Source organism: Nanorana parkeri, unplaced genomic scaffold (assembly GCF_000935625.1).
Source record: "Nanorana parkeri isolate BGI_ZX_2015 unplaced genomic scaffold, ASM93562v1 scaffold1671, whole genome shotgun sequence".
NCBI classification, from domain to species: Eukaryota; Metazoa; Chordata; class Amphibia; order Anura; family Dicroglossidae; genus Nanorana; species Nanorana parkeri.
This window is the reverse complement of record NW_017307939.1, coordinates 160,544-185,276: the sequence shown is the minus strand read 5'-3', so window position 1 is coordinate 185,276 and position 24,733 is coordinate 160,544. Positions and strand designations below refer to the sequence as shown.

Genomic DNA, 24,733 nt, shown 5'->3' with positions numbered 1-24,733 from the left:
GTTCCGACGCCCCCCCCCCCCCCCCCACACTGTGAGCTACAGTGCCTGAAATGGGGAACACGTGAGACACAAATGAAGGAAGATTTGGCTCAGTCAGGGTATGTAAAGGAAATGATTTGTTCTCTTTTTGAGGCTTTTACATCACATAGTAGCCGAATTTGGTCATTGTTTAGGAGCCTTACTTTAATGTTGAATTCTAGGTCGATAAAATTGACACAAATAACAGAGACTTGTATTTATTAATACATCTTTAATGTATCTTTTTCTAGGTAAACAGTGTAAGTGCCTAAATTTGACTTGGCATTGACCTCTTGCAGTTCATGTACAGCAAAGCTCAGAGTGGGGGAGAGAGGAACAGCACAAGGAACCAGACAGTTGTACTGCAGTCCTCATGTGCTATCAAAGGATCATGCTGATAGAAGACGAGAGGACAGTAAAAGTACTTAAATTTGATCTGGTATCAGTATTTTGCAATCCCTGTACAGAAGATCTCAGAAAGGGGTAGGTAGAAGCAGCACAAGTAGTCGGTCCAGTGTGTTGCAGTGCAAGGTGCATGCTGATATTAGGTATAGAGCAGAGTGGCAGAGAGATGAGCTCATCAGTTTTCCACTTGCCCTTTCACTGTCCAGTCACAGGCTGGGGAGAGACGAGAGCTGTAAGTTTTAGTGAACTGCAGTTCAGAAAAATCAGGTCTCCTGTCCTGCCAGCCAGGACTGTGCTGTGCTGTGCTAGAAGTGTATAAATAGAGGACAGGTTGGACAGAAATTCATATCTTTTGACAGGTAAAACAGCTCCCTTATATGGATTTTAGCTGTGTAGCTGTTTGCATGGAGTTCAGCTTTAAAGTTTAACTGCACTTTAACTTAAAATGACACATTTGCACTTCGGCCGGTGGCCTCTGAGAAAATATGCCAATATGATGGGTTTCCTTTTCTGAAGATTGCAGCGACTCTGCCTGCAGCCTCCTGACTCTGAGTATACCCAGCCATGCTCTGAATAATCTGCTCCAGAGAGACGGATTCCTCATTGCATATACAGCAAAGATGGATGAACATAGACCCAGGCCATACTGCTGGAAGCAAAATGAATCTAAAAAGAAGATAACCCATCATACTGGCTCTATTTCAACCATTTCAGGGACAAGTACAAATGCATTATGCAGAGTAATGATGCAGTTACACTTCCCCAGATCCTTCTCTGGATCTACTCTCCATAGAGAATTTCATGAATTAAACATTGATGGGGCCACAGTTAGGCCTACCATCCTGTTCAGTGCTACTTTATGTACTTATCCAATCCCCATCCCCCGCCCTTTCGAGCGACACAAGGCTCAGGTGTGAGCAGACGCCATTGAAAATAATGGGATTCTTCATGTTGAGCGTTAAGGTGGCCATGCACCTTACAACCATCACACGACTTTCGTTGTGCGATGGTTGTAAGGTGATTAAAATTCCGTACAAACTGCCCATCCTGGACAGGCAGATCGTACTTGCGATCATCGCAAGCCCTCCCTGCTGAGGGGAGGGCTTCCGATGACGGCAGTCAGGGCCGGATTCCCGGCAAGGCCACCGAGGCCCGGCCTCGGGGCGGCACTGAGCAGAGGGCGGCACAGGTTTGAATCACCCGACACCCGGAACCTAGAGTTCCGTGCGGTAATTTACTTTCTACATTTAGCCCTGCTTTGCACAAGCAGCACTAAATGTAGAATAGGAGAAATTACTTGTTTAAAAAATAAGTTAACAAATTATAAAAAAATAAAAAAGTGAAAGATGACAAGTTAAATACAAATTTAAAAAGTAAAAAAAATTAAAAGTGATAAAAAAATTAAAAAAGAGAGAAAAAAACCCATAAAAAAATTAAAACCAACCCTGCAGCCCCCACATTCCCTCGGCAGGGAGGGGGGCATTGCCGAACCCGGCCTTGGGGCGACAGGGAGGGTAAATCCGGTCCTGACTGCAGTGCTGAACGGGCGGCATTCGTCTTCCCACCACGCTACTAAGAGGAAAGTCATACGACCTTACAGTAGAAACTGTTGCACGCTGCCCATACACCTGCCGATTATCGTATGATCGCGGGATCACCGGCGATTATCGTACGATAATCGGCAGGTGTATGGGCACCTTTTATGGAGCTTCAAAAATTGCACAACCTGTAAGTGAAAGTGAAGCTGTAGCAGAGATGGATCAGGTCCCCATCCCTACTAGACATGGCTAGGTCTGGATAAACAAACAGATCAGAGATCTGTTTTGCCGGATCTGATTGTGCTGGATCGGGGGTAATCTGATGTAAACAGAAACTAGTACTTTTACATCTGATTCCCCATAGACCAACATGGGATCCGCTAATTAATGTTGGTCTTTTATATCCATGTCACACATCTTTGGGGTGCTACAGCTAGGTGCTAATCTTCCTTAGGAGTTCAGCATGGCCAAATTAGAGGCTGTGAAGGCGAGATCAGTAATTTTACTATAAAAGTGGCCACTCATCCCTTATAGATATACTGCAAGTCTACAAGTCTGAAAATCTCTCAAAAAATGTGTTTCAAGTAGTCACTTGTCTCCTTAATATGTTATACTGTGCTCCTGGTTGTTGGGGGGGGGGGGGTGATCCCCCACCTCTACACTCACACATGCATTATTCATCATTATGTTTCATTAAGTGTCTCTTATCTGAAGTTATTGTGTTATCTAGATGTTTAGCTTAACTTGACAGTATCCAATGTCTACCAGCAGGTGATATGTTGTAATATGTCCCCAAAAAAGGCACACACTCTGATATTTCATTGGATCGCCTTTAGATTTGATTATGTCACACATTCACCCCTGGCATTGTTTCGATAAGCTTATGCAATGTCACAACATTTATTTTCCATCCAGAGTTGCATTTATTTTTCCCCAAGATCTTGTAGTGATGATGGAAGAGTCGGAGCACTGCGTAAAGTCTTCTCCAGCACATCCCAAACATTCTCAATGGGGTTAAGGTCTGAAATCTGTGGTGGCCAATCCATGTGTGACAATTATGTCTCATGCTCCCTGAACCACTCTTTCACATTCTGAGCCCGATGAATCCCGGCATTGTCATCTTGGAATATGCCCAATGTGCCATCAGGGAAGAAAATATCCATAGATGGAAAACCCTGGTCATTCAGTATATTCAGGTAGGCAGCTGACCTCATTTTTTAGGCACATAACGTTGCTGAACCTAGACCTATTATCCAATGGAAGGCTCTGACCTATATGCTTAGCTAAGTCCAGGTGGTGACTTTTTTTTGGACAGTCAGTATATTTGCTCATATACAAGGACAGATAATAATGAGAAGAAAATAACACTTTACTTGGCGGGATATTGCCTTAAAACAGAGTAAATATTGCATAGAATAGCAGTTGGAGGAAGGAGGGCATGCATAATGTCATAAATACATTTTTCCTCAACACTAAAGATTCATATTTTTCTAGTGCTTTTTTATATTTGTGTCCATCTTCTTTCTCTTTACAGGTGTTCTCTCTACAATAGGAAATAGCTATGTATTATTGATGGCATGTCGAAGGAAAAAGAAGCTCAGACCAGCTGAGATAATGACCATGAATTTAGCATTTTGTGACTTGGGAATATCAGGTAAATGCAAGAGTCAATAAAACCCAAGCGGGCTATTTAAATTTGAATGAGTTGTGCAGATTTGAAAGGTTGTAATGGAAAGGTATTACTGTACAACTGACGCTTATGTATTTTGTACTCCCGCTGTCAACAGGCAATCTGCAGAAGTTAGACACACTATGTTATATTTTTATGCACTTTAAAGGACAACTTCACCTTGTTTAGTTGTCCCTTATTAAACCCCCTCACCCCCCTGAGTGGACGTAGTCTGGATTTATGCTTACATTCTTACATTATGCTTACATACTGATCCTGGGAGCTGGTTGATAGGTCCTCAAGTGGTTTGTTCTCCACCTTAGCAAAAGGGAAGGAAGTAGCAAGAAAACAGGTCAATAGCCACCATCAACGTTTATTGAACAATCTCATGCAAGATAGACCACCTGCATGCCACCATCTAATGTGCTTTACCCACAATGAGCTCAGTCAAAGTTCAGGTAGTCTATCTTGCATTGGATTGCGTAAAATAAACTTTGATAGTGGTTTTTATAGGGTGGAGTTTAGACTACCTGAACTCCACCTGCTAATGGTCCGTTCAGGTGGTCCGTCTTGCACTGGAACGTTCACTAAACTTTGATGACAGCTTTAATCTTCTCATGCAACTACTTCCCTCCATTTTGGCATTCTTGAAAACCTCCAGTCTTGGCATTCAGAAAATATATAATGTTTGGGGGTTTTAAGTCATTTTCAGGCCTAAAATGTGGAATATAACATGGGTGCAAAAAATGAAAAAAGGCCTCAGTCATGAAGGGGTTAAATAAAACAATGCTGTAATGTGTGACTTTCTATAATACATAGCAGTTCCACTTAGATGTAGATGTAGAATCATTCAGGTATTCTGTGCCTCCTATCTGTTCTCTATGCACTAGTGCAGTGGTTCTTAACCTTTCTAGGGCCGGGGCCACTTGATAACATTTGCCAAGTTGTGGTGACCCCCAATGGAGCGCTGGACTCCAGAATTATCAAGGCGCTGGACTTGGGACTAAAAATAGAAGCACACTCACAAGAATACATGCCTTCCCCAGCCCCTGCTTGCCTGCTCTGTCTCCATGCAGCCTTCTCTGCCCCAGCACTGCTTAGACGCCCGCCTCCTGCAGAGCTCACATTGTACGGGAGGCAGGAAAACAGCAGCGGCTGTGAATAGAAAAGCCCTGCGCTGTACACACTTCCCAGCCACTAGAGGTCGCTGCAGCGGCCAGGGAGTGTGTATAGCGGCACTTTTATATTCACAGCCTCTGCTGTCCTCCTGCTGACTGACGCTGCTGCACTAGGAGGAGGCTGAGGAGCCTCTCACCTACCGCAGCTGAAGTGGATGCTGCGACCCCCTCAACAGTGAGTTGCGATAATACCACAAACTAAAATGTTTTTTTTTACACAATTACAATCCTAGCTTTACTGTGTTTAATATTTCATTCATATTTCATTCATATGTAAATGAAGGTTGTGACCTTTAATAGGCATAGAATAGAAACCTTAAATGTAAAATAAAAATGTAATGAAATGTATTCTTATTTAATCCCTTTATTAACACTTAATTAGTCCTGATTAACTACTTCCTCCCCTTTTTTACCTTGGCTTTTATTTTCTGCATTCTGATTTTTTATCACTATTTCTACATTTTACCATTAGTATTTATTCCCCTTTAACTTATATATATATATATATTTTATCAGTGTCTCATAAAAAGAAAATTGAAAAAATTGAAAAAAAAATGCTGATTTTCATTTGTGAAGATTTTAAACAGAGCAAACTATAGAATACAATGTATACTTTTTATTTATAGTAATAGATAATATTGCCAAAAGAAAGCCAAGCTTGTTCACAAAACAACGATGTACAGTGTAAATGTGTAAAAGTGAATACACCCCAATTAAATTGTTGACTTTTTAAACATATTTAAACATGCCAACATTAGATCTTGATTCAGATAATGTCTACAGATAAAGATGATATCCAAATGACACATGAAATGTATATGTTGAACATTCATTTTCATGATCTAAGGGAATTAAAATGCAGATTTGTCCCGCGGTAAAGTAAGCACATTTACCACCACTGGAAATCCATGAAATTAGAATCTGGTGTTCCAGATTAGGTGCCAATGATTAAAACCTCCTTAGGTGCAACCTGACCTTTTTTACATCCTAGACATCTCGGTTCTGGTGTTCTATTTGCTATTGATGTGTGTGGAGTCATTATGCCAACATCAATAAAGTTAATTAAAGGCCCTCAGAAAGAAAATTGGTGATGTCTACAAGTCTGGCAAGTGAAAAGAACACCAAATGATTACAAATCAACCATCCCACTACAAGGGGAAAAAAATAGAAGAGATTTCAAATGACTCCTATTTTGTCAAGGACTTGCCAGTTCAGAAAATTATTTTGATGCTAAAATAAGTCCAAGAGCCTCATCATGCGGTGTCCAGGTAACTTTTGCAACAGTTACGGTCAAAGTGTATGCATCTACAATCAGAAAGAGATTGCACCAAGGCAACCTGCATGAGAGGAGAGTTAAAAAAAAAGCCTTTGCTGCCCAAAAGGAACATTCAAACAAGATTACAGTTTGCCACTGAACATACTGTATAAGCAATGACCAAATCAAAGATAGAGTTGTTTGTCAGAGTAAAAGCAGCCATGCTTGCCGCAAGCCAAAGATAGCATCTCAGTTCCCAATCTTCTCCCTGCAGAGAGCGGTGACTATCAGTCACTGCTCCCCGCAGGAATTCCCACTTCCCCTCTCCGTTCCTCTAGCTCTCATTGGAGGGACAGACAAGGGAGGGGGCAGGCACAGCTGGCTCTGGCTCTAGGTTTGATACATACACTGAGTGGCCAGTTTATTATGACCACCTGACGTTTGTAGGCAAATTAGCTATAATTTTGCGCTGAAGTTGCTAGAGGGCCAGACCATTATAAATAGGGAAGCAGGTTGGTTACCACGACAGTAGAAGTGATTTTTTTCTGAAGATACGGGGAAACAACGCGATTTAACAGCCTTTGAGCGTGGGATGATTGTTGGCGCTCGGAGCCGTTGAGCGAGTATCAGCAAAACAGCAAAATTCGTTAAATGTTCAAGAGCAGCTGTTGTCAAAGTGTTTAAAGACCGGACTGTCAGCCGAAAATCTGGGTCTGAACGTGCGAATTGTGGCCGTCAGCGACTAGTCAATGTTAGGGCAGAACGGAGAGTGGCAAGACTGATACAAGACAACAGAAGGGCAACAGTGCAGAGTCAGATTCCTCGCATCACCTTTCACCATCTCGTGGAGTCACGAGGGGCCCAACGAAGTCATCTCGTGGAGTCAGTGGCGTCCCGAGGCTGGGTGACACCCGGAGCGGTAACCAAGTGTTACCCCGCCGAAACGTCACTGCGCATGCACGTGACGTCACCACGCACGTGCGCGATTACGTCATTGCGCATGCGCGTCAGTATGCTGATACTTGCCGGTGGCCATCTTGGTGATGGACGCCGGCAGAGAGAGGAGGGGACAGTCACCCGGCGGGATAAGGTATGCCGCCGGGTCCCCTCCTCTCTCCTGATACTGTCGGGCGTTCAGTCCATGACCGAGCGCCCGACTTTTCAGAGGGGGGTGACACCAAAATGACTGTGAGTCATTTTGGTGTCACCCCTCCAATGGTGGCACCCGGGTGCGGGCCGCACCCCCCGCACCCCCCTTGTGACGCCACTGCATGGAGTCATCCCGTGGCCCAACTAAGTACCGATGGGGTGGTCATAATAATCTGGCCACTCAGTCTATCTTATAATTTATATCAATCACGTGTATTTAGCTTTGGGCACAGCAAAAAAAAAACAAACCCATTACTAAGTTTTGTTACTTGTTAGACTATATTCCATGTTGAAAAAGTCAACAATGTCCATGGTTTGTGCTTAATCTTTTACATGACTGTATGTTTTATTTTGTTATGTTCAGTAATGACAAAGTTACCACGGAATAAACAGGCCCATAGTGAACATGTAAAAATGTCTCGGGTCCATAAGGGGTATAGAGGTATATAGAGAGACAAATGATTAAGAATGTGACTCTAAAAATCAACTATTTTTCTGCAACTAATGTAACTTCAGATGGGAATCCAGAAGCCTAAAGAGTAATTATTACATAGCAACACTGCCATCTAGAGGGTATTATACAAACTGCAATGCTGTCTTACAATTCCAGCTGTGCTGCCAGTCTGCAAAGCCAGGCAATATGCTGTTTTATGCCTGGTAAAGTCACATATAAATACATTGAATAATTATAATAAAAAATATAGTTGTGGGTCCAACAATTACAAAACAGAGTTATAATTGAGAATATATATATGCTGGAACAGTTTATTTTCTGAGACTTTTATCCTTATCCTGATTTCATTGCCTGGTGGGTGATGGTCAGGGAGCAAGTGAGGAGCCAGTGAAGGCTCACAAATGTCTATATTCACTTCTTGAAAGTCAGTGTTTTACTAGGTAGTGAAGGAAGAATAAGGACAACAATCCTAAATCAGGCAACTTAAAGGAGAACTATGGGGTCAGTGTTTTTCCCCATAGTTCTCCTTGGGGTAATGGGAGGACACCAACTATCGTCCTCCCGTTACCCTAAGCTCAGTATACCGCGAGCTACAGCTCGCGGTATACTGAGACGCCGCACCTGGAGCGGATCCCGACTTAGATGCCGGGATCCGCCCAGCTGCGTGAGTGACAGCTGGCTCTGCCTATCTAGAGGCAGAGCCAGCTGTACCCGCCCCCTCCCCCGTCTGTTCCGCCAGTCAGCGCTGGCAGATCGGAGCGGGGAGAGGGGAATCCAGCCCCTCCCCCTGTCACGGCAGAGAGCTGTGACAGGATCGAGAGGTGAGGGAACCCGGTATGTGTTCCCTCACCTCCCGATCTACTGAGCCGACCTGTGACAGTCTCATTGTCACAGGTCGGCTTAGAACTATGAGGTGAGTGGAAATCACTCACCTCATCGTTCTCCTTTAACAAGTCAGCAGGGACAGGAAGTGAAGGGAAATCTCCCCAGACAAAGCTGGCTTTACATACCCCATGCTTCAAGACTTGTGGCTTTCAGTTCTTTCCTTGTCCTGGGTAAAGTGAACAATAATCCATTAAACTGAAACCGTTTCATTTTCCTGTTATCTTGATTGATGGTGAGATTTATTGTGAAGATGCTCAGACATGCACAGATGTAACTCAATCATTAGAAATACAGGGAACCAAACCAAAAGGTGAAAAAGTCCAATATATAGATATATACAGTATATAGATAGATAGACAGATAGATAGATAGATAGATAGATAGATAGATAGATAGATAGATAGATAGATAGATAGATAGATAGATAGAAGATATAGTATCTTCAAATTATCACATTCTAAGCCCTGATGAAGGGGGAGTGTTGTTGCCCCTGAAATGCATTGGCTGTTTTTGTTTGATTGAATTACTCTCTCACCTTTCAGTTTGGTGCCCTTTCATTTATTTAGTACCCAAATAAGGGAGGCCTGTTAGGTAGTGGGGTGGTAGCGGTAGGGTGTAGCGAACGGTGTATGTTACTGGGGAGGGGGGACGGAGGGTGTTTGGGTGGACGCTACCGGGGGGTTGAGTTGTGTTGGTATGTGGTATCCGCATTCGTTATCGTGGGGGGGTTTTTTTGGGGGTGGTGTGCACGCAGGGCCGGATTTCCCACAGAGCCCGGCCTTGGGGCAGCAGGAAGTAGAGGGTCAGCAAGGGTGTGGAATTCCTATTGCCCGACACCCGGGACATGCAGTTCCGAGCACCGAGTAAAAGATAATAAAATAAATAACATTTAAAAAAGTTAAATAAAGAAGAAAATAAAACAGCGATAAAAAAAGAAATCAAATACTAAAGAAAAAATTAAAACCAAACATGCCGCCCCCACCATCTGGCTGCCATTCTCCATTAGGGGGGTTGGTGGGTAGGGGGGTGCATTGAGGAACCTTGCCTTGGGGCAGCAGGGAGAGTAAATCCGGCCCTGGGTGCATGTGACCGGGGATGTGTGCAAGGTATCTCTGTACAGCATCCTGCCCAGCTCACTGACATCACTGGTTGCCGTGAGCTGGGCAGGATGCCAGCCAGAGCATCCTGCTCAGCTCCTGGCAACCAATGAGATCCAGGAACTGTGCAGGAGGCTGGGCAGAGCGTCATAGGTTGCTAAGACCTGTTAGCAATTTGGGATGCTCTTTCTAGATTCTCTGCCGCCCAAGCCCACTCCCCATACATGACCAAATGAGATGCCAACTGAGACAACCGCTTCCGGGACAACCTCAACCTTACCACTGAACCATCACATTCTCAAACAATTCTTCCCCACACAGCTACCTTCTCATGTATCACTTCCCCCTCCTCTTTTAGATTGTAAGCCCTCATGGGCAGGGCCCTCCTTACCATCTTGTCTTGAATTGTATTGTAATGTCTTCCTTATATTGTAAAGCGCTGCGCAAACTGTTGGCGCTATATAAATACTATGTAATAATAATAATAATAATGTTATCTGATGACCGATCACCCGTCATATCGTTACAGTGACAGGAAAACCATTCGCCATCATATCCTTTTTCAGCAATCGCTGGGTGTTTGGCTGGAGCATCTGCCAGTGGTACGGATGGAATGGCTTCTTCTTCGGCTGTGCTAGTCTCATCACTATGACAGTGGTCAGCTTTGACAGATACATGAAAATCTGCCATCTGCGATATGGTGAGTTTGAGGCCGGTGATTGGAGATGCAGCTAATTAGAGCCTTTCTCTTTAAAGGGATCATTGTTATTTTCAGTCATTTTAAATGGTTTCCAAGTTTATAAACTAACGTTGTATTTTCTTTCAATTGTTTGGGAAAAATCTTTATTTTTCAAATGAAAGGTACATCCACAACAATCAATATGCAGAACTTACTCAGTTTTTTTAATAGCGGAGCACATTGTTAACATTGTGTTAACAATGGGGATAGTCTCAGGTTTGGACCAAGACCTGATCCCTCCTGCTATATATGTATATTTCACAACACAGAGACACTTACAGGGTTATTCACAAAATTGTGAAGAGTTTGGAGAAGGCAGGAGAAGTGAACAATCTAGGACAACATAGCTGAACTGGAAAGTGAGTTCAATTGCAGAATTTTTCCAAATCGGCTATTTTGGCCTAGATTCTTCACTTCTTCTGCCTTCTCCAAACTCTTTACTGTTTTGTGGATAACCCTGTTAGTGTTATGTAAGCTAACAGGTACTCACAAAAGTAGAATATCAACGAGCATTCGGACAGTAGAGAGACCGGACTGGAGACATCCGTGTGATACGTCCTATGTACAGATCAGAGAAGTGTTGATGCGTTTCCGGGGCATGCCCCCTTCGTCAGAACATGACTCTAGTCTCCCCACTTGGAATAAGAGGGGACAAAAGGCACCTTATTGGATAGTGCTCAATAGCGTACATGGGAGGTGGCCAAGTCAAGTTGGTGGTGGGCGGGCTAAACTAGCCTAATTTAAATCAAGTTTTTCCTCCCAAGTGGGGAGGAGGCTAGAGTCATTTTCTGAGGAAGGTGGCGTGCCCCGGAAACGCGTCAACACTTCTCTTTACTGATCTGTACATAGGACGTATCACACGGATGTCTCCGGTCCGGTCTCTCTACTGTCCTAATGCTCGTTGATATTTTACTTTTGTGAGTACCTGTTCTTTGTAGAAATAAAACAAAGGTTTTTTTACAAGTAATATAAAAAAATGAATAAAGTATGTAAAAAGCGATAGATCCCCTGTAAAAGATAAATAGCTTCAGTATATTCATGTGAGCCACTGTCAGTCAAGGCACTGTAAGATGGGGATTCCTAGGTGAGGTAGGTCAGTGTAGAATCCAGAGGAAGTATGGACATGGTCATGATCAAAAGCTATAGGGAATGTCAGGGAAGTAGCCATGGGTTCAGCACACTCGGGGAGGTAGTCACGCAAGAACAGGGGTCACAACCATGTGATACTACACACTGTCAAATAGAAGTCAGGTTACCGACAGGTGGAGATGTGCCAGCTAGGTAGCTACTCTTATGGCTGGAATGCACACTGTCATATTTGAGGCCTTCCGGCTTTTCCAGGTTGTGGGTGGCCCAAGGCCTAGTAGCACAATCACCTTTCTCACTTCACTCACTACCCACTTGTAGTTTTATTGTGTATAGCTCATACACCCAGGTACGGTTTCCAGAGGTTTGTGCCACATTCCCTCAAAACAACATGCACAGTCCATAGGTTGATTCACATGGTACGACCAAACACTTATAGAGACTTAATGGTGCTCATGGTGTCCAAAGTGCAGTCCCTCGCTCCTCTTATAGACTAGGACAGGAGCGTAACACTCAACGCTCTAACTCCCCATGGCAGGTCAAAGGTAGACACCCGTTACTCCAGTTCTTGTTTTCAATGGACTCCGGAAGGGTACATACATCCTTACCGCTTTACAAAACCTTTACTGGCAATCTCAGCTCACACTCAAATGTGGAATGTAATAATATTTTCATTCAAATTTACTTACTGAAATATATATATACAAAGTTCATACATTTGGCAGAAAGTATGCAGTTCCTCCATGACTTCAGTTGAACCAGGTGCTTGCAGTTATCACTTCTAGTGGGCCCGGATTCCCCACAAGGTCACTGAGGCCCGGCCTCGGGGCGGCAGGGCACAGAGGGGCGGCAGCGTCTGTGGAATCCCCTGACGACCGGAACATGTAGTTCCGGGCGCCGGGCATTTAGCCCTGCTTTGGGAAAGCAGGGCTAAACGTAGCGTGAGGAAGCCGCTCGTTCGTTTTCCCCCTCCCCCTGCACTTACCTCTCTCCTCGCTGGCTCCGTCTTCCGGGCTCCGCCGCTGAGTCTGTCTCCTCACTGACAGCCGATGCGGTGAGCAGAGCGGCAGGGTTAAAAGTAACCCTGCCGCTCCGTGTACACAGTGAGAGGGGAGAGCTGTGCTCTTCCTCTCTCACTTGTCACAGGAATTCCAGCACAGTGCTGTGCTAGAACTCCTGTATTGGAGGTGACAGGGTCAATAAAGAGAACCTCTCACCTCCAAATACTGTCACACAGGTGCATGTTAGTGTGATAGCAATAAAGTTAAGTGAAAAAAAAATGAATTGATAAAATATGATTTCAATAAATATAAATAAATAAGTAAAAACTAATAAGTAATAATGTGCCCCTGCCATCCGGTTGCCATTCTCCATTGATGTGTGTGTGGGGGGGGAGGTTGCGGGGAGGGGGGCGCATTGCGGAACCTGGCCTTGAGGCAGCAGGGAGAGTAAATCCGGCCCTGAGTGGACTCTCTCTTAATGGTATTCCCATTTTAACCATTGCCCGATAGAGAGGTTTTAACATCCCGCTTTGACTCATCACATATTGACTGAGCAACTTCCCATCTCATGTTGACTCTGCAGCTGCCCTACCCCCCCTAAAATATTATTCCAAAGATGGGCAGGGGAAGCCAACCCAGACTGGCAGGAAAAAGCTCCGCAAGAAGCCTTAATCCTAAATTTTACCCAACATTGCCAAGAAAAAAAAACAATCAACCAACAAATTTAAAATGTTGAGTGGTTTGTCACCCTTCTATAGTTACAGGAACAGTTCCAATATAGTAATTGGAGAAAACCACTGGTAGTACCCAGCCAACCCATGATTATATCTGGCTTGTATATACCTGCAGATCATCACACCCCACCTCTCACCTTCTGGTTCCCACCTAAATAGCCATCACAAATGCGCCTATTCTATGCAAATAGATTCTGTAATTACATTGTGCAGAAGCTTAGACTTCATTCCATGCTTATTGTTATGGCTTCTGCAAGAGGTCAGAGCCATAAATTACTATTCAGAGATCCAGCACTAGACATGTAAGCTGTGGAAAAATTTGGTTCGGATATGTTGTTATTTCGGTTATTCGGATCCGAAATACAATCCGGTCTGGGCTTTCAATTCGGACGAAATAAGAATTTTCATTAGTTTCGGATGAGTTTCCGAATATTCATTGCGAATACCACAGAAAACCTAATACAGATATTAATACTAAAGCTGGGGCCCTAGACCCGAATGGCATTCGGGATCTGAATTTCCGAATTGCATTCGGGAGCTCCCAAATGGCATTCGGTTCTGGGAGCCTCAGTTTTAGTAATATATGTAATGGCATTCTGGATCCAAATTCTTGAATTGCATTCGGGAGCTCTAGTCTACTAGTGCTCAACAATATGCAAACCACACTTGCTGTAAGCAAAGGGTCAACCCTATATTGGCATGTTTATATATATAGCTCCCAGACCTGTATGGCATTCGGAAGTTCCCGTATGCAATTCGGAAATTCGTATCCTGAATGCATTTGGGTCTGGGAGCCATATACATATGTTACTAAAGCCGAGGCTCCCAGACCTGAACGGCATTCGGGAGCTCGCAAATGCAATTCGGAAATTCGGATCCCGAATGCCATTCGGTTCTGGGAGCCTCCGCTTTAGTATTATATGTATACACTGTATATGGCTCCCATGTTGCCGTAAAGGAAAATTCATATTCAGACCCAGTCGGATGCATTAAACCGAAAAACACATCTGATTGGCCAGAAGAGTCACATGTTCGATGCAGTTTTGTTTTTGAACAAAATGTGGACGGGATCCAAAGTTCGGAAACGTAAATTGGGATTCAGACACATTCGGATGCATTGGGATTCGGAAATTCAAAGGTCCGAATTTCTCAAAATTCGTCTGAATTTTGATTCATAACTGAACGAATCACACATGTCTATCCCGCACCAGAGTTATGAAAACCCAATAGACAGTTTAATCCCCAAGTATGACATATCTACTTGTATTTTTGCCATTTTCTTGGCCAAGGAAACAGGTTTGCGTTATTTGCGGCCTCCCCAGCAGCATACAGTTACCTTTGCTCTGTTCAGTGCTAGTAGCTGAAGGAAATACCCGGTACGTCTGATTATAGAAGAGCATATGACTTGCTCCATGTGGTAGAACTAGGCCATACAGTGCTGTCACATAGGGAGTCCATGGCTCTGTGTAAGATATGACCCCAGCAACTTGTAGCATACATGGGACCGACCTTTTGCTCCCATCAGCTGAACAGTGCGGTTGGTAGGTTGGTAAATATTTGTGGAGGTGTGCATTAAAGTGAACCTCTTGCTTTGCCTTCTATGGGCAAAGCACAGATTCACCTTAAATGTGAAATTTGTTTTTCTCTTAAATCTTCTCAAAAACCGCACTTTTTTTTTTGTAGGTACTTGGCTGAACAGACGGCACGCCTTCATTAGCCTGATCCTTATCTGGATCTATGCATCCTTCTGGGCCACTCTGCCAATGGTTGGAGTGGGGAACTATGCTCCGGAGCCATTTGGAACATCCTGTACATTAGACTGGTGGCTGGCCCAGTCTTCTCTAAGAGGGAAGGTCTTTGTAATCAGCATATTGATCTGTTGTCTTATTCTGCCCACCGTTGTCATTGTGTTCTCCTATGCGAAGATCATCGCCAAAGTCAAGTCTTCTGCTCAAGAAGTGGCAAACTTTGATACCAGTAATCAGAAGAATCACGCGCTGGAGATCAGGCTGACCAAGGTGACCAACTGGCCTGGGCTGTCTCATTAAAAAGAATGGGCCTAAGGCAGCCATGCTGTGTAATTTGGCACTTATTGCACTTGCTGCACTTGTTATCAAAACAAGTGATGTCATAAAACATGTATAGTAAAGGCCTTTGGCGCCAGTAAATGTGCAAAAGCAGCAGAACTGTATAGCAGATGGATACTGTAATTTGAATCAGCATTACCAGCCAATCAGCATTGAGCCAGCTTCCTGGCCAATCGGGAAGCTGGGAGGCGAGTAATTACTGCCCGGCTTCCTGATTGGCTGGGAAGGCGGCTCAATGCTGATTGGCTGGGAAGCAGGTTTCCCAGCCAATCACAACGCACTGAAAATGCTGCATGACCTACTTTGCCAGTTTTTTAGCATGAGTGGCACCCATTGACATCAATGGGCGTTGCACTGTAAACATGGCAAAAATGCGCCACTAATGTCCATTCGCGTTGGCACGCATTCAAGCATCGTGTAGTGTGAGTGGGGACTAAAGCTGGCCATACACTAGTAGATTTCTGAACAAATTATCTTTTTTTACCACCCGCTAATGTCATCAGACACTTGGCTGTAGTCGATCGAAATTTCATTTGATTTTGGAATGAATGTGCTTTCCCAAACAAAAAACACATTTTCTTCCATTTAATTTTGTTTAATGGAGAAAAATTTTCCAACATGCCCCCATTATTTTGTCATTGCAGTAGGAATCAATTGCCGATTTGACCCAATCAACTAATAGAAAGTCGAATGAATGTTCTTTTGTACCAAAGTTCTTTCTAAAAACTAAGAAGTGTATGGCTTAGCTTAGAGTTAAAATGTAAGTCCAGCCGAAACATTTCTTCATATACAGCATTGTAAGGGCTCCATCCAGTGACCATTTGTATATCGGGGAATGGTATTAGTAATAGTCAAATAATTTTTTCACGTATCAGTGGAAGTCCAGACAAAACGTTTTTATTGGGCGAGGGTTAAAAGCTCTATCAGACTTTTAGGCCTCGTTCACACCAGACACAGTGCGTTCCGGCCTGATTCTAGCCAGAACACACTGTATCGCATTGCGGCCAGCTCACTATGTTGTGGGCCAGAAGATGGCGTGACGGTCCATTGAAGTGAAAGGCCCAGTAGCCACGCCCTCCGGCAGCAATGCGATCGGCCGCACGGGAATGCAAGGCACATTATGTCTGCGGTCCGGTCCGAACAAAATAGTGCTTGCCCAGAATCGGGCCGGAATGCACTGTGTCTGGTGTGAATGAGGCCTAACTGATAACTGTTCCATTTGGGAGATTTCTTCTCACTTCTTGCCAAATCATCTCAGTGGGTTGCTGGACCTTTCCCTACTCTATGCAAAGAAAATTACATTTGGCTGAACCCCCTTGGTTAATGTTTCAAAGTAATCTCAGCCGACAAACCCAACAATGGCTATGCAAATGTTGCTGAAATGTGTATTTTCCTTTCAAGAACAAATATGATGGTTGAATGGCGGTAAGGAGAGTAAAAAGTGGCAGGTGAATACAGTTTATAAATTCTGGGGAAATTTTTTTACCAAAAGAGCCGCAAATTGATTAATGGGTGCTTCATAACCATACCGCAGTATAATACTAGCTATTGACCATGGCAATAGAATGAATATGGCACAGAATGTACAAATTTGTTCTCTCTCTTCTGACCACCAGGTGGCGATGTTGATCTGCGCAGGATTCCTCATTGCTTGGATTCCCTATGCCGTTGTGTCGGTCTGGTCAGCTTTCGGGAGCCCGGATTCCGTCCCTATTGAACTTTCTGTGATACCGACTTTGCTGGCAAAATCAGCGGCGATGTACAATCCCATCATTTACCAAGTTATCAACTGCAAATGCCCATGCTTCAGATCGGCCAAGACTCTGCAGAAACCCAATTCCCGGTACGGTGTGACAAACAAATCCATCTCATATCACTCACCAGTATTCCCTCTTTTAAATGCAAGGGACATTTGTTGAGAGGTGAAAAAATATTTTTGTATCAAAGCCATTTCTAATATTCACAAGAAAGTGTAAGCATAGGAGAAAAAAAAAACTATGTGCTGCATTTGAATAATGCATGCACTGGTGATAGGGTGGCTTGGGCTTTCTCATATTCTGATACCATAGGTAAATCTTCACTCGGCAAACACATTAAAATGTATCTAAACCTAAAAACAAACATTTTATACCTTGCAGCCTACTGGTCCTTAGGGTCAGTTCACACCAGAAACTGCATCACAACTGCGTGCATCTGGGCAGTTGCACTGCGATCCGTTTTGATGCGTTCTGACGCGTTTGCAATGCGTTTTGATGCGTTTTTTTTCTGCACTAGAAAATGCTAATTAGACAATTAAGTCACATATCTGCATACAGGAGGACAGTGTTTCCTAAACATGTGAGGAGTGAAGATGCTGATGTCTGATGACTCTGCATACTCTTTAGCACATGGGTGGTATACAACTATCTAGCTGAACTTATATAGAAGTTTGAGAAAAAGTGAACTCACCACATTGCTGTTTTCTGCACCCTGTTCACAGCCCCAAAACCTAGTGCGACTTTTCAGCAATCTTCCTCCACTTTGTCATCTTCTGGCGATTATTCTTATATTGGGGAAGTTTGCTGTCGTACAGCAGGGGAGAGTCCCGCACATCTTGGATGAAATCATCTGCATCCTCAAATTACATCTCTTCACTTTCTCTCCACACTACAAAGAGGAAGTCCCTGGATGATGACATAATCAATTCTGAGTCTTTTTTTATTTTTTATTTATTGTATGTGTTCCGGTGCGTTTGATGCGTGTGCTATGCGTTTGCATTTCAATGCAGTTTGATGCAGGTACTGATGCAGCAGGTTCTGACTGCATCTGAACGGACTGCAATGGTGTGAATTAAGCACAAGAAAGCCCATAGGAAAGCATCGTGATGTATTTTGACTGCAGCAGTCAAAATAAACGGACTGCATATGTGAACTGGTCCCTAGTTGTTGTGGCTGCATTAGTTTTCTTTTTGTCAGGTCCTTTCTTTTCTTCAAGAAAAACACAGCAAATCCAGTTGCCTTGACTTATTTTTTATACAGATACTTATTTTCTGCAGACCAGTATCCGATATTTTACTTCTACCAACCAATGGATTACAAACTGGAGGATAATCCACAACAGACACCGCTCACATTCCCAAACCGACTTGCACTGTGATTGCATCCCAGGTGCAGGCAAACAAGCGCGTCATTGTCTAAAACATCTAAATCCAGAAATAGCCGCACTCCAAGGGTCTTCCTCCCAAAAGTAAAAGTCTTTATCTATGGAGCAAATATATACTGTGAAGTTCCTTCTCATGAACGCTTAACCCTTAGCGGATTTCACCATTCCGGCTTACTCATACAGAACCTTAGATAAATAGAACTCCATGAGTAAGCCGGAATGGTGAAATGCGTTAGGTTAGGCTTACATGGGGAGGAACTTTACAGTATGTATTTGCTTCATAGATAAAGATTTTTACTTTTGATGAAGACCCTTGGAGTGTGGCTATAGGTGGATTTAACAAACTGGTGGGGTGTTAGAGATCTGCATCATGGTGCTGAGACGGTAACAACAAGCGCAGAGTCTAGCAGCAAAGAACACAGACATCTCAGGAGTGCTCTGAAACTTTTTGGCTTCCCAGACTGGGTTTATGGTATAACAGCCAAGGTCAAGCATGGGACCATTGAACAGGAGGAGGACCAGAACATACAAAGTAATATAGTCATCCTGTATATGTAGCTAGAGTGTCAGAAAAACTCATAAGGGTCTTTAGCAAATATTACATCCTGGTGTACTTGAGCCTCAGCAATACAATGAGAGAGAAACTTGTACATCGAAGAGACCACCCATCACCCTGTCCACCTATCACATATAGCGCCAACAGTTTGCGCCACGCTTTACAATGTAAGGAAGATATTACAATTACAATACAATTCAAGACAAGATGGTAAGAAGGGCCCTGCCCCTGAGGGCTTACAATCTAAAAGAGGAGGGGGAAATGATACATGAGGAGGTAGCTGTGTGGGGATGAATTATATGAGAATGTGATGGTTCAGTGGTTAGGTTGAGGTGGGATAGGCTTCACTGAAGAGATGAGTCTTTAGGGAATGCCTAAAGACATTCAAGGTGGGAGATAGACGGACAGGTTGGGGTAAAGAGTTCCAGAGGATGGGAGAGATCCTAGAGAAGTCCTGGAGGCGAGTATGGGAGGAGTTGACTAGGGAGCTTGAAAGCAGGAGGTCTAGGGAAGAGCGGAGTGGATGGTTAGTGTGATACTTTGAGACAATGTGTGAGATATATACGGGGGCAGAGATATGGATGGCTTTGTAAGTGACTGTTAATATTTTGAATTTTATCCTTTGGGCGAGTGGAAGCCAGTGCAAGGATTGGCAGAGAGGGGATGCAGACACTGAGCGGTTGGTCAAGTGAATGAGTCTAGCAGCTGCATTCATGATAGACTGAAGGGGGGATATCCTGCGTAGTGGAAGGCCAATGAGGAGGAAGTTGCAATAGTCAAGACAAGATATAACAAGCGAGTGGATGAGTAATTTTGCGGTTTCTTTGGTGAGGAAGTGGCGTATTTTGGAGATGTTACGAAGGTGAAGGCGGCAGGATTTGGATAGTGATTGGATGTGGGGAAGAAAGGTGAGGTCTGAGTCAAGGATGACACCTAGGACCTTGGACATGTGCAGTAACTTGGTCTATGCAGTGAAGTGTGGTGAGAAACGCACAGACCTGTACACTGGGGAGATAAAATTACCTGTCAACAAACAAATGGCACAACATAGGAGGACACATTCTACAGGCCAAGAAACCGCAGTCTTCCTACACCTCAAGGAAAATGGACATTCTTTTTAAGGACAGTGAGGTCCATATTTTGGTCAGATAGGACAACTTATTTGCAAAATGGTATGAAAGAGGCCTCCTATGTCAAACTGGAACAACCATCCCTGAACAGAGGGGGAAGCCTTTGACACCATCTGTTGCCCAAATGTCATTTTAACATATCTACCCTGGCAATGTGTCAGCAATTCACACCTTCAGCAATGTGAATCAAGGGTTTAAAACTAGAGGTGCACCAAAATGAAATTTTCAAAACCGAAACGAAACCAAAAATGTAAAAAAATGTCAGGCCGAAACTGAAAACATTTTTTTCTAACCTTTTCAAATTTGTATTAAATATTTTATTTTTATTTATTTTTATTAAATAATTTTTTTTACTGTATTGTTGGGGGTTTCGGGGGAAATATTGGGGGTCTTAACAGACCCCTAATATTTCCCTTTCAAAATAGACAAAGGGATTGAGAACACTTCCAGCATTCCCTGTTAAAAATGAACACGAAGCCTTTATACTGACTGTTCCTGTTTATTCATAACTTGTGGAGATAGTATATTTACCATGTCCACAATCATGAGTGAACAGGAAGTGATGTAGAACACTTCCTGTTCATTCATAATTGAGGACACAGTAAACATACTCTGTCCTCGATTATTTACAAACACTCAGCGATCACTGATCACTGACTGCTTGTACTCACTCTCCTTCCTGACTCGCTGGCGCAGGAGTGGGGTGGTGTGGTAGGAGAGCTCAGCCTCCTGTGGCAGCACTGACAGCTGTCAGTGCTGTCACAGAACTGAGGAGAGACGCCAGGAGGAGAGACACCAGCCACCCACATCGCTCTCCTCCCTGCACCGCTCAGCCTCCTGTGACAGTTTCTCTCCTCCCCACTGGACGCAGCACTGTATCAGAGGGGACACAGAGCAGCGCCCAGCGGGGAGAAGAGAAACCAGGGATGCATCGCTATTTCGGCTGAAAGATGGCACTTTCGGCATTTTGCCAAAAGGGCCATTTTCGGACGATCTGTTTTGGCGGCTGAAATTTTGGTCCATTTTAAACCTATACAAACTTCCTGACATGACAAGAATTGGATTATATAGCTAGAACAGGGTCCCACATCTTTCATGCCTTCCATCCTGTTCTTGGATAATCAACATCTGCACATTCCATGGTGATTGGGTTAACGTGTCTGTGCTACACGTGTGGATATAAATGTTGGGGGTATGTTCCTGATACTCATCAGAAATGAAGAAGTGGACACGTTACGAAACATCTTCAACATTACAGAACAAGTCCAGTTGACTTTGTTGCTCCAACATGCTGCCCTTTTAGCTCACATGAAGTGACAAAAACACAACATTTCTGGTAAGACCAACAGATCTTTTCTGTACTTGCTAAACAAATGCAGTCACCACATCTTAAGGCTGGTAAGCTGCACTAAATGACAAGCTTGTTTTTGGGTTTAGATGCATGTAAAGGTTGTGCTCACAAGCCTATGTTACCGTATCACAGCAAAACCCCCAGTCATCGGGTGAAAGAATCCAGGATAATGGGGGCGACTAATTCAGATCAGACGGTTTGGGACACAAAGCCCAATATGTAAAGACTCTCTTTGAATAGGTGTACCATATCTCTCATCTGGTTTCTGCCAAAGGAGACTGGAGCACTGCAACCAAATAGATATTGCTTTGGTTAAAAAAATATGAATCAGATATGCAGATTACTCTATTTTAATATGTAAATGATCCACTATAGTAGGAGGGGGTCTTTTTTTCTCTGGGCCAGTACTAATGAAATGTGTTGGACCAGTGAGTGGAGATTCCAAATGTCCTAGCCCTCCCCTGCTTTATAGAGTACTGTGGGGATTAGCTCCAAATGGTAGCGCATTAAGCACGGAGTCCACTCGCAAACATGTTCTTTTCAGGGCTTCCTGCCCACTTTTATTTACCAAAAGTTCGCAAACATACAGTAATTACCCTCGCAGGGGTTCTTTAGCATCCCTTGGCAGCACATGCCCATCCAACCTCCTGGCTTTGCATTTGCAGCACCGCTGCTCCGGCCTCAGCCCACTGTCTGTACCTCCAGACAGTCACAGTTGTGTGCTAACCTGCACACTGGGGTTTTTCCAATCCTGTAGCACCCTGCTGCGCTGGCCTCCACTCCGACTCCTGGGTGGAGCTTTCCTGTCTCCCTGGTGGAGCTTTCCTGTCTCCCTGGTGGAGCTTTCCTGTCTCCCTGGTGGAGCTTTCCTGTCTCCCAGATGGAGACTTGAACCCTTCCCAACACCTTCATTTTAAAGGCTGTGCACACCTGTGCCATCAGCATGCACTGGCCACTCAAATTCCGGACACAGAAATGGAGATAACACAGTGGCACAGTACACATTTGCATCAATCCCTGCCCTTTATTGGGAATGTATAGTTATATCTAAGGGTGCTTACTTGAAAGTCTCACTCAATATATTCCCATTGTACACATTCCTGGACAAGACCTGAAGTAAGAGGGTGTTGTAGCAGCTAGAAGCAGTTAGCAGGTCGACTGGTACCATCATATATAAGAACATGTTATTCGCAAAGCATAATGCAGATGTTTATTGAAGTAATGACCTCACAATAAGAGGTGAGTTATAAACGACTCCTACAGCGAACAGCTACTGTATGTGAATAAGATTTGAGGAGCATTATGGCCATTAGATGAAGCCAAGGAGCATAGGATTTTCCTTATGTCTTTGACTGCATCTAGTGCCCATAATGGCAGTTGGCAAGGGGTCCTTTTTCCTTTGGGCTAGTACTAATGAAATATGTTGGACCAGTGAGTGGAGATTCTTTACCATTCAAACCTCAAGAATTCCAGTCAGTGATACATGCTGGGCATTATACACCGATCAGCCATAACATTATGACCACTAGGTGAGGTGAAGTGAATTGCATTGCAGGGTGATGCTTTGGGCAATGTTCTGCTGGGAAACCTTGGGTCCTTCCATTTATGTGAATGTTACTTTGACACGCATCACCTACCTAAACATTGCTGCTGACCAAGTACTCCCCTTCATGGAAATGGTATTCCTTGATGGCAGTTGCCTCTTTTAGCAGGACAATGCGCCCTGCCACACTGCAAAAATGGTTCAATAGTGTTTTGAGGAACACAGCAATGAGTTAGAGGCGTTGGCTTTGCCTCCGAATTCTCTAAATCTTTTTCCAATCAAGCATCTGTGGGATGTGCTGGAAAACCTCATCTCCCAACCTACAGGACTCAAAGGGTCTGCTACTGATGGCTTGGTGCCAGATGCTACAGCATACCTTCAGAGGTCTAGTAGAGTACAGGCCTCAACAGGTCAGGGCATTTTTGGCAGTAAAAGGGGGACCTACTCAATATTAGGCAGGTGGTCATGATGTTATGCCTGATGGGTGTATGGCTATCTGCCACCTGTTTAGCCCGCTGATCTTCCATCATTGACTTCCTTTGCAGCTATGTAGTCCATTCCGGGAATGAGCTTGGAGCGGTGGCTACTTCACAACACACACAGGGACCAAGGGGAACAAAAGTAACCCCCCTCCAGAAGGAAGGACAGTGTCAGCACCAATTCAGAGATGATTTGAGGATCTACAGCCGAGTGATACACAAATAAGAGACATTTTTGGTAATAGTTAAGGTACTTGAATCATTTTTAAGGTTTAAAGCAGAACTATGAGGTGAGTGATTTACACTCATCCCCATAGTTAGAGCCGTAGTGTGACATTGAAACTGTCACAGGTCGGCTCTATAGATCGGGAAGTAAGTGAACACATACCGACGCTCGCTCACTTCCGGATCATCTCCCTGCAGAGAGCGGTGACTGTCAGTCACCGCTCCTCACAAGAATTCCCCCCTCCCCGATCCTCTAGTGCTGAGTGGAGGAACGGACGGGGTAGGGGGTGGGCACAGCTAGATAGGCAGAGCCCGCTGTCAATCAGCCAGCTGGGTGGATCTCGACAGTATTGTCGGGATCCATCCCAACTGCGGCGCTCTCAGTATATCGCAGGCAATAGCTCGCTATATACTGAGCTTTGGGTCATGGGAGGATGTTAGCATATGTCCTCCCTTGACCCTAAAAAGAACTATGGGATAAAAAGGTCACCCCATAGTTCTATTTTAACTCCTGAGTTTAGTGTCACATATTTTAAAGCCTTTAAACATTTTAGCATTTCAGACTGGGAACTAGCATTTTCAAAGGAAGAGAGCAGCAATGGCAGGCTTAGTTATTATCTCAGTACTAGCTTCCTTTACAATGCAGAGTAGGCAGGGACAGTACCACATGTCGCGTTTCTGATGAATGAGTAGTTGTGATTAAATTTTTTGCTTTATTATTAAACTTTTTTTAATTTTTATTGCAGGATTTACACCATAAGCCAGTATAAAAAATCTGTCCCCTCAACGGACTAAAGAGAAGAGGAACTGTAAAAAAAAAGAAAAAGATGGACTGTAATTATTAAATTATTCAAGAGATTTTAAGGAGACCCCTGTATTTTACAGAAATTCTTATTTTCCCACGTGTGTACATTAGAGCTATATATGAACAGATATTTGTAAAGAAAAATGATTCATTTGTAAGGTTGTGCCATCACTTCAAAGTTGATTTTTGTATCTTGTAAAATTTTAAT

General features: G+C 43.8%; 1 protein-coding gene across 1 annotated transcript in view; it reads left to right on the top strand.

Annotated features, from left to right (window-relative positions):
• OPN5 (opsin 5) overlaps nt 1–24,515 on the top strand; it is a 79,732-nt gene extending 55,217 nt beyond the window's left edge. Inside the window, exons 3-7 of the mRNA XM_018571082.1 lie at nt 3,496–3,615; nt 10,178–10,348; nt 14,892–15,226; nt 16,912–17,138; nt 24,467–24,515. Of these exons, the coding sequence (XP_018426584.1) occupies nt 3,496–3,615; nt 10,178–10,348; nt 14,892–15,226; nt 16,912–17,138; nt 24,467–24,515 (902 nt within the window). The remainder of the gene's footprint in view (nt 1–3,495; nt 3,616–10,177; nt 10,349–14,891; nt 15,227–16,911; nt 17,139–24,466) is intronic.
• The last annotated feature ends 218 nt before the right edge of the window (nt 24,516–24,733 follow it).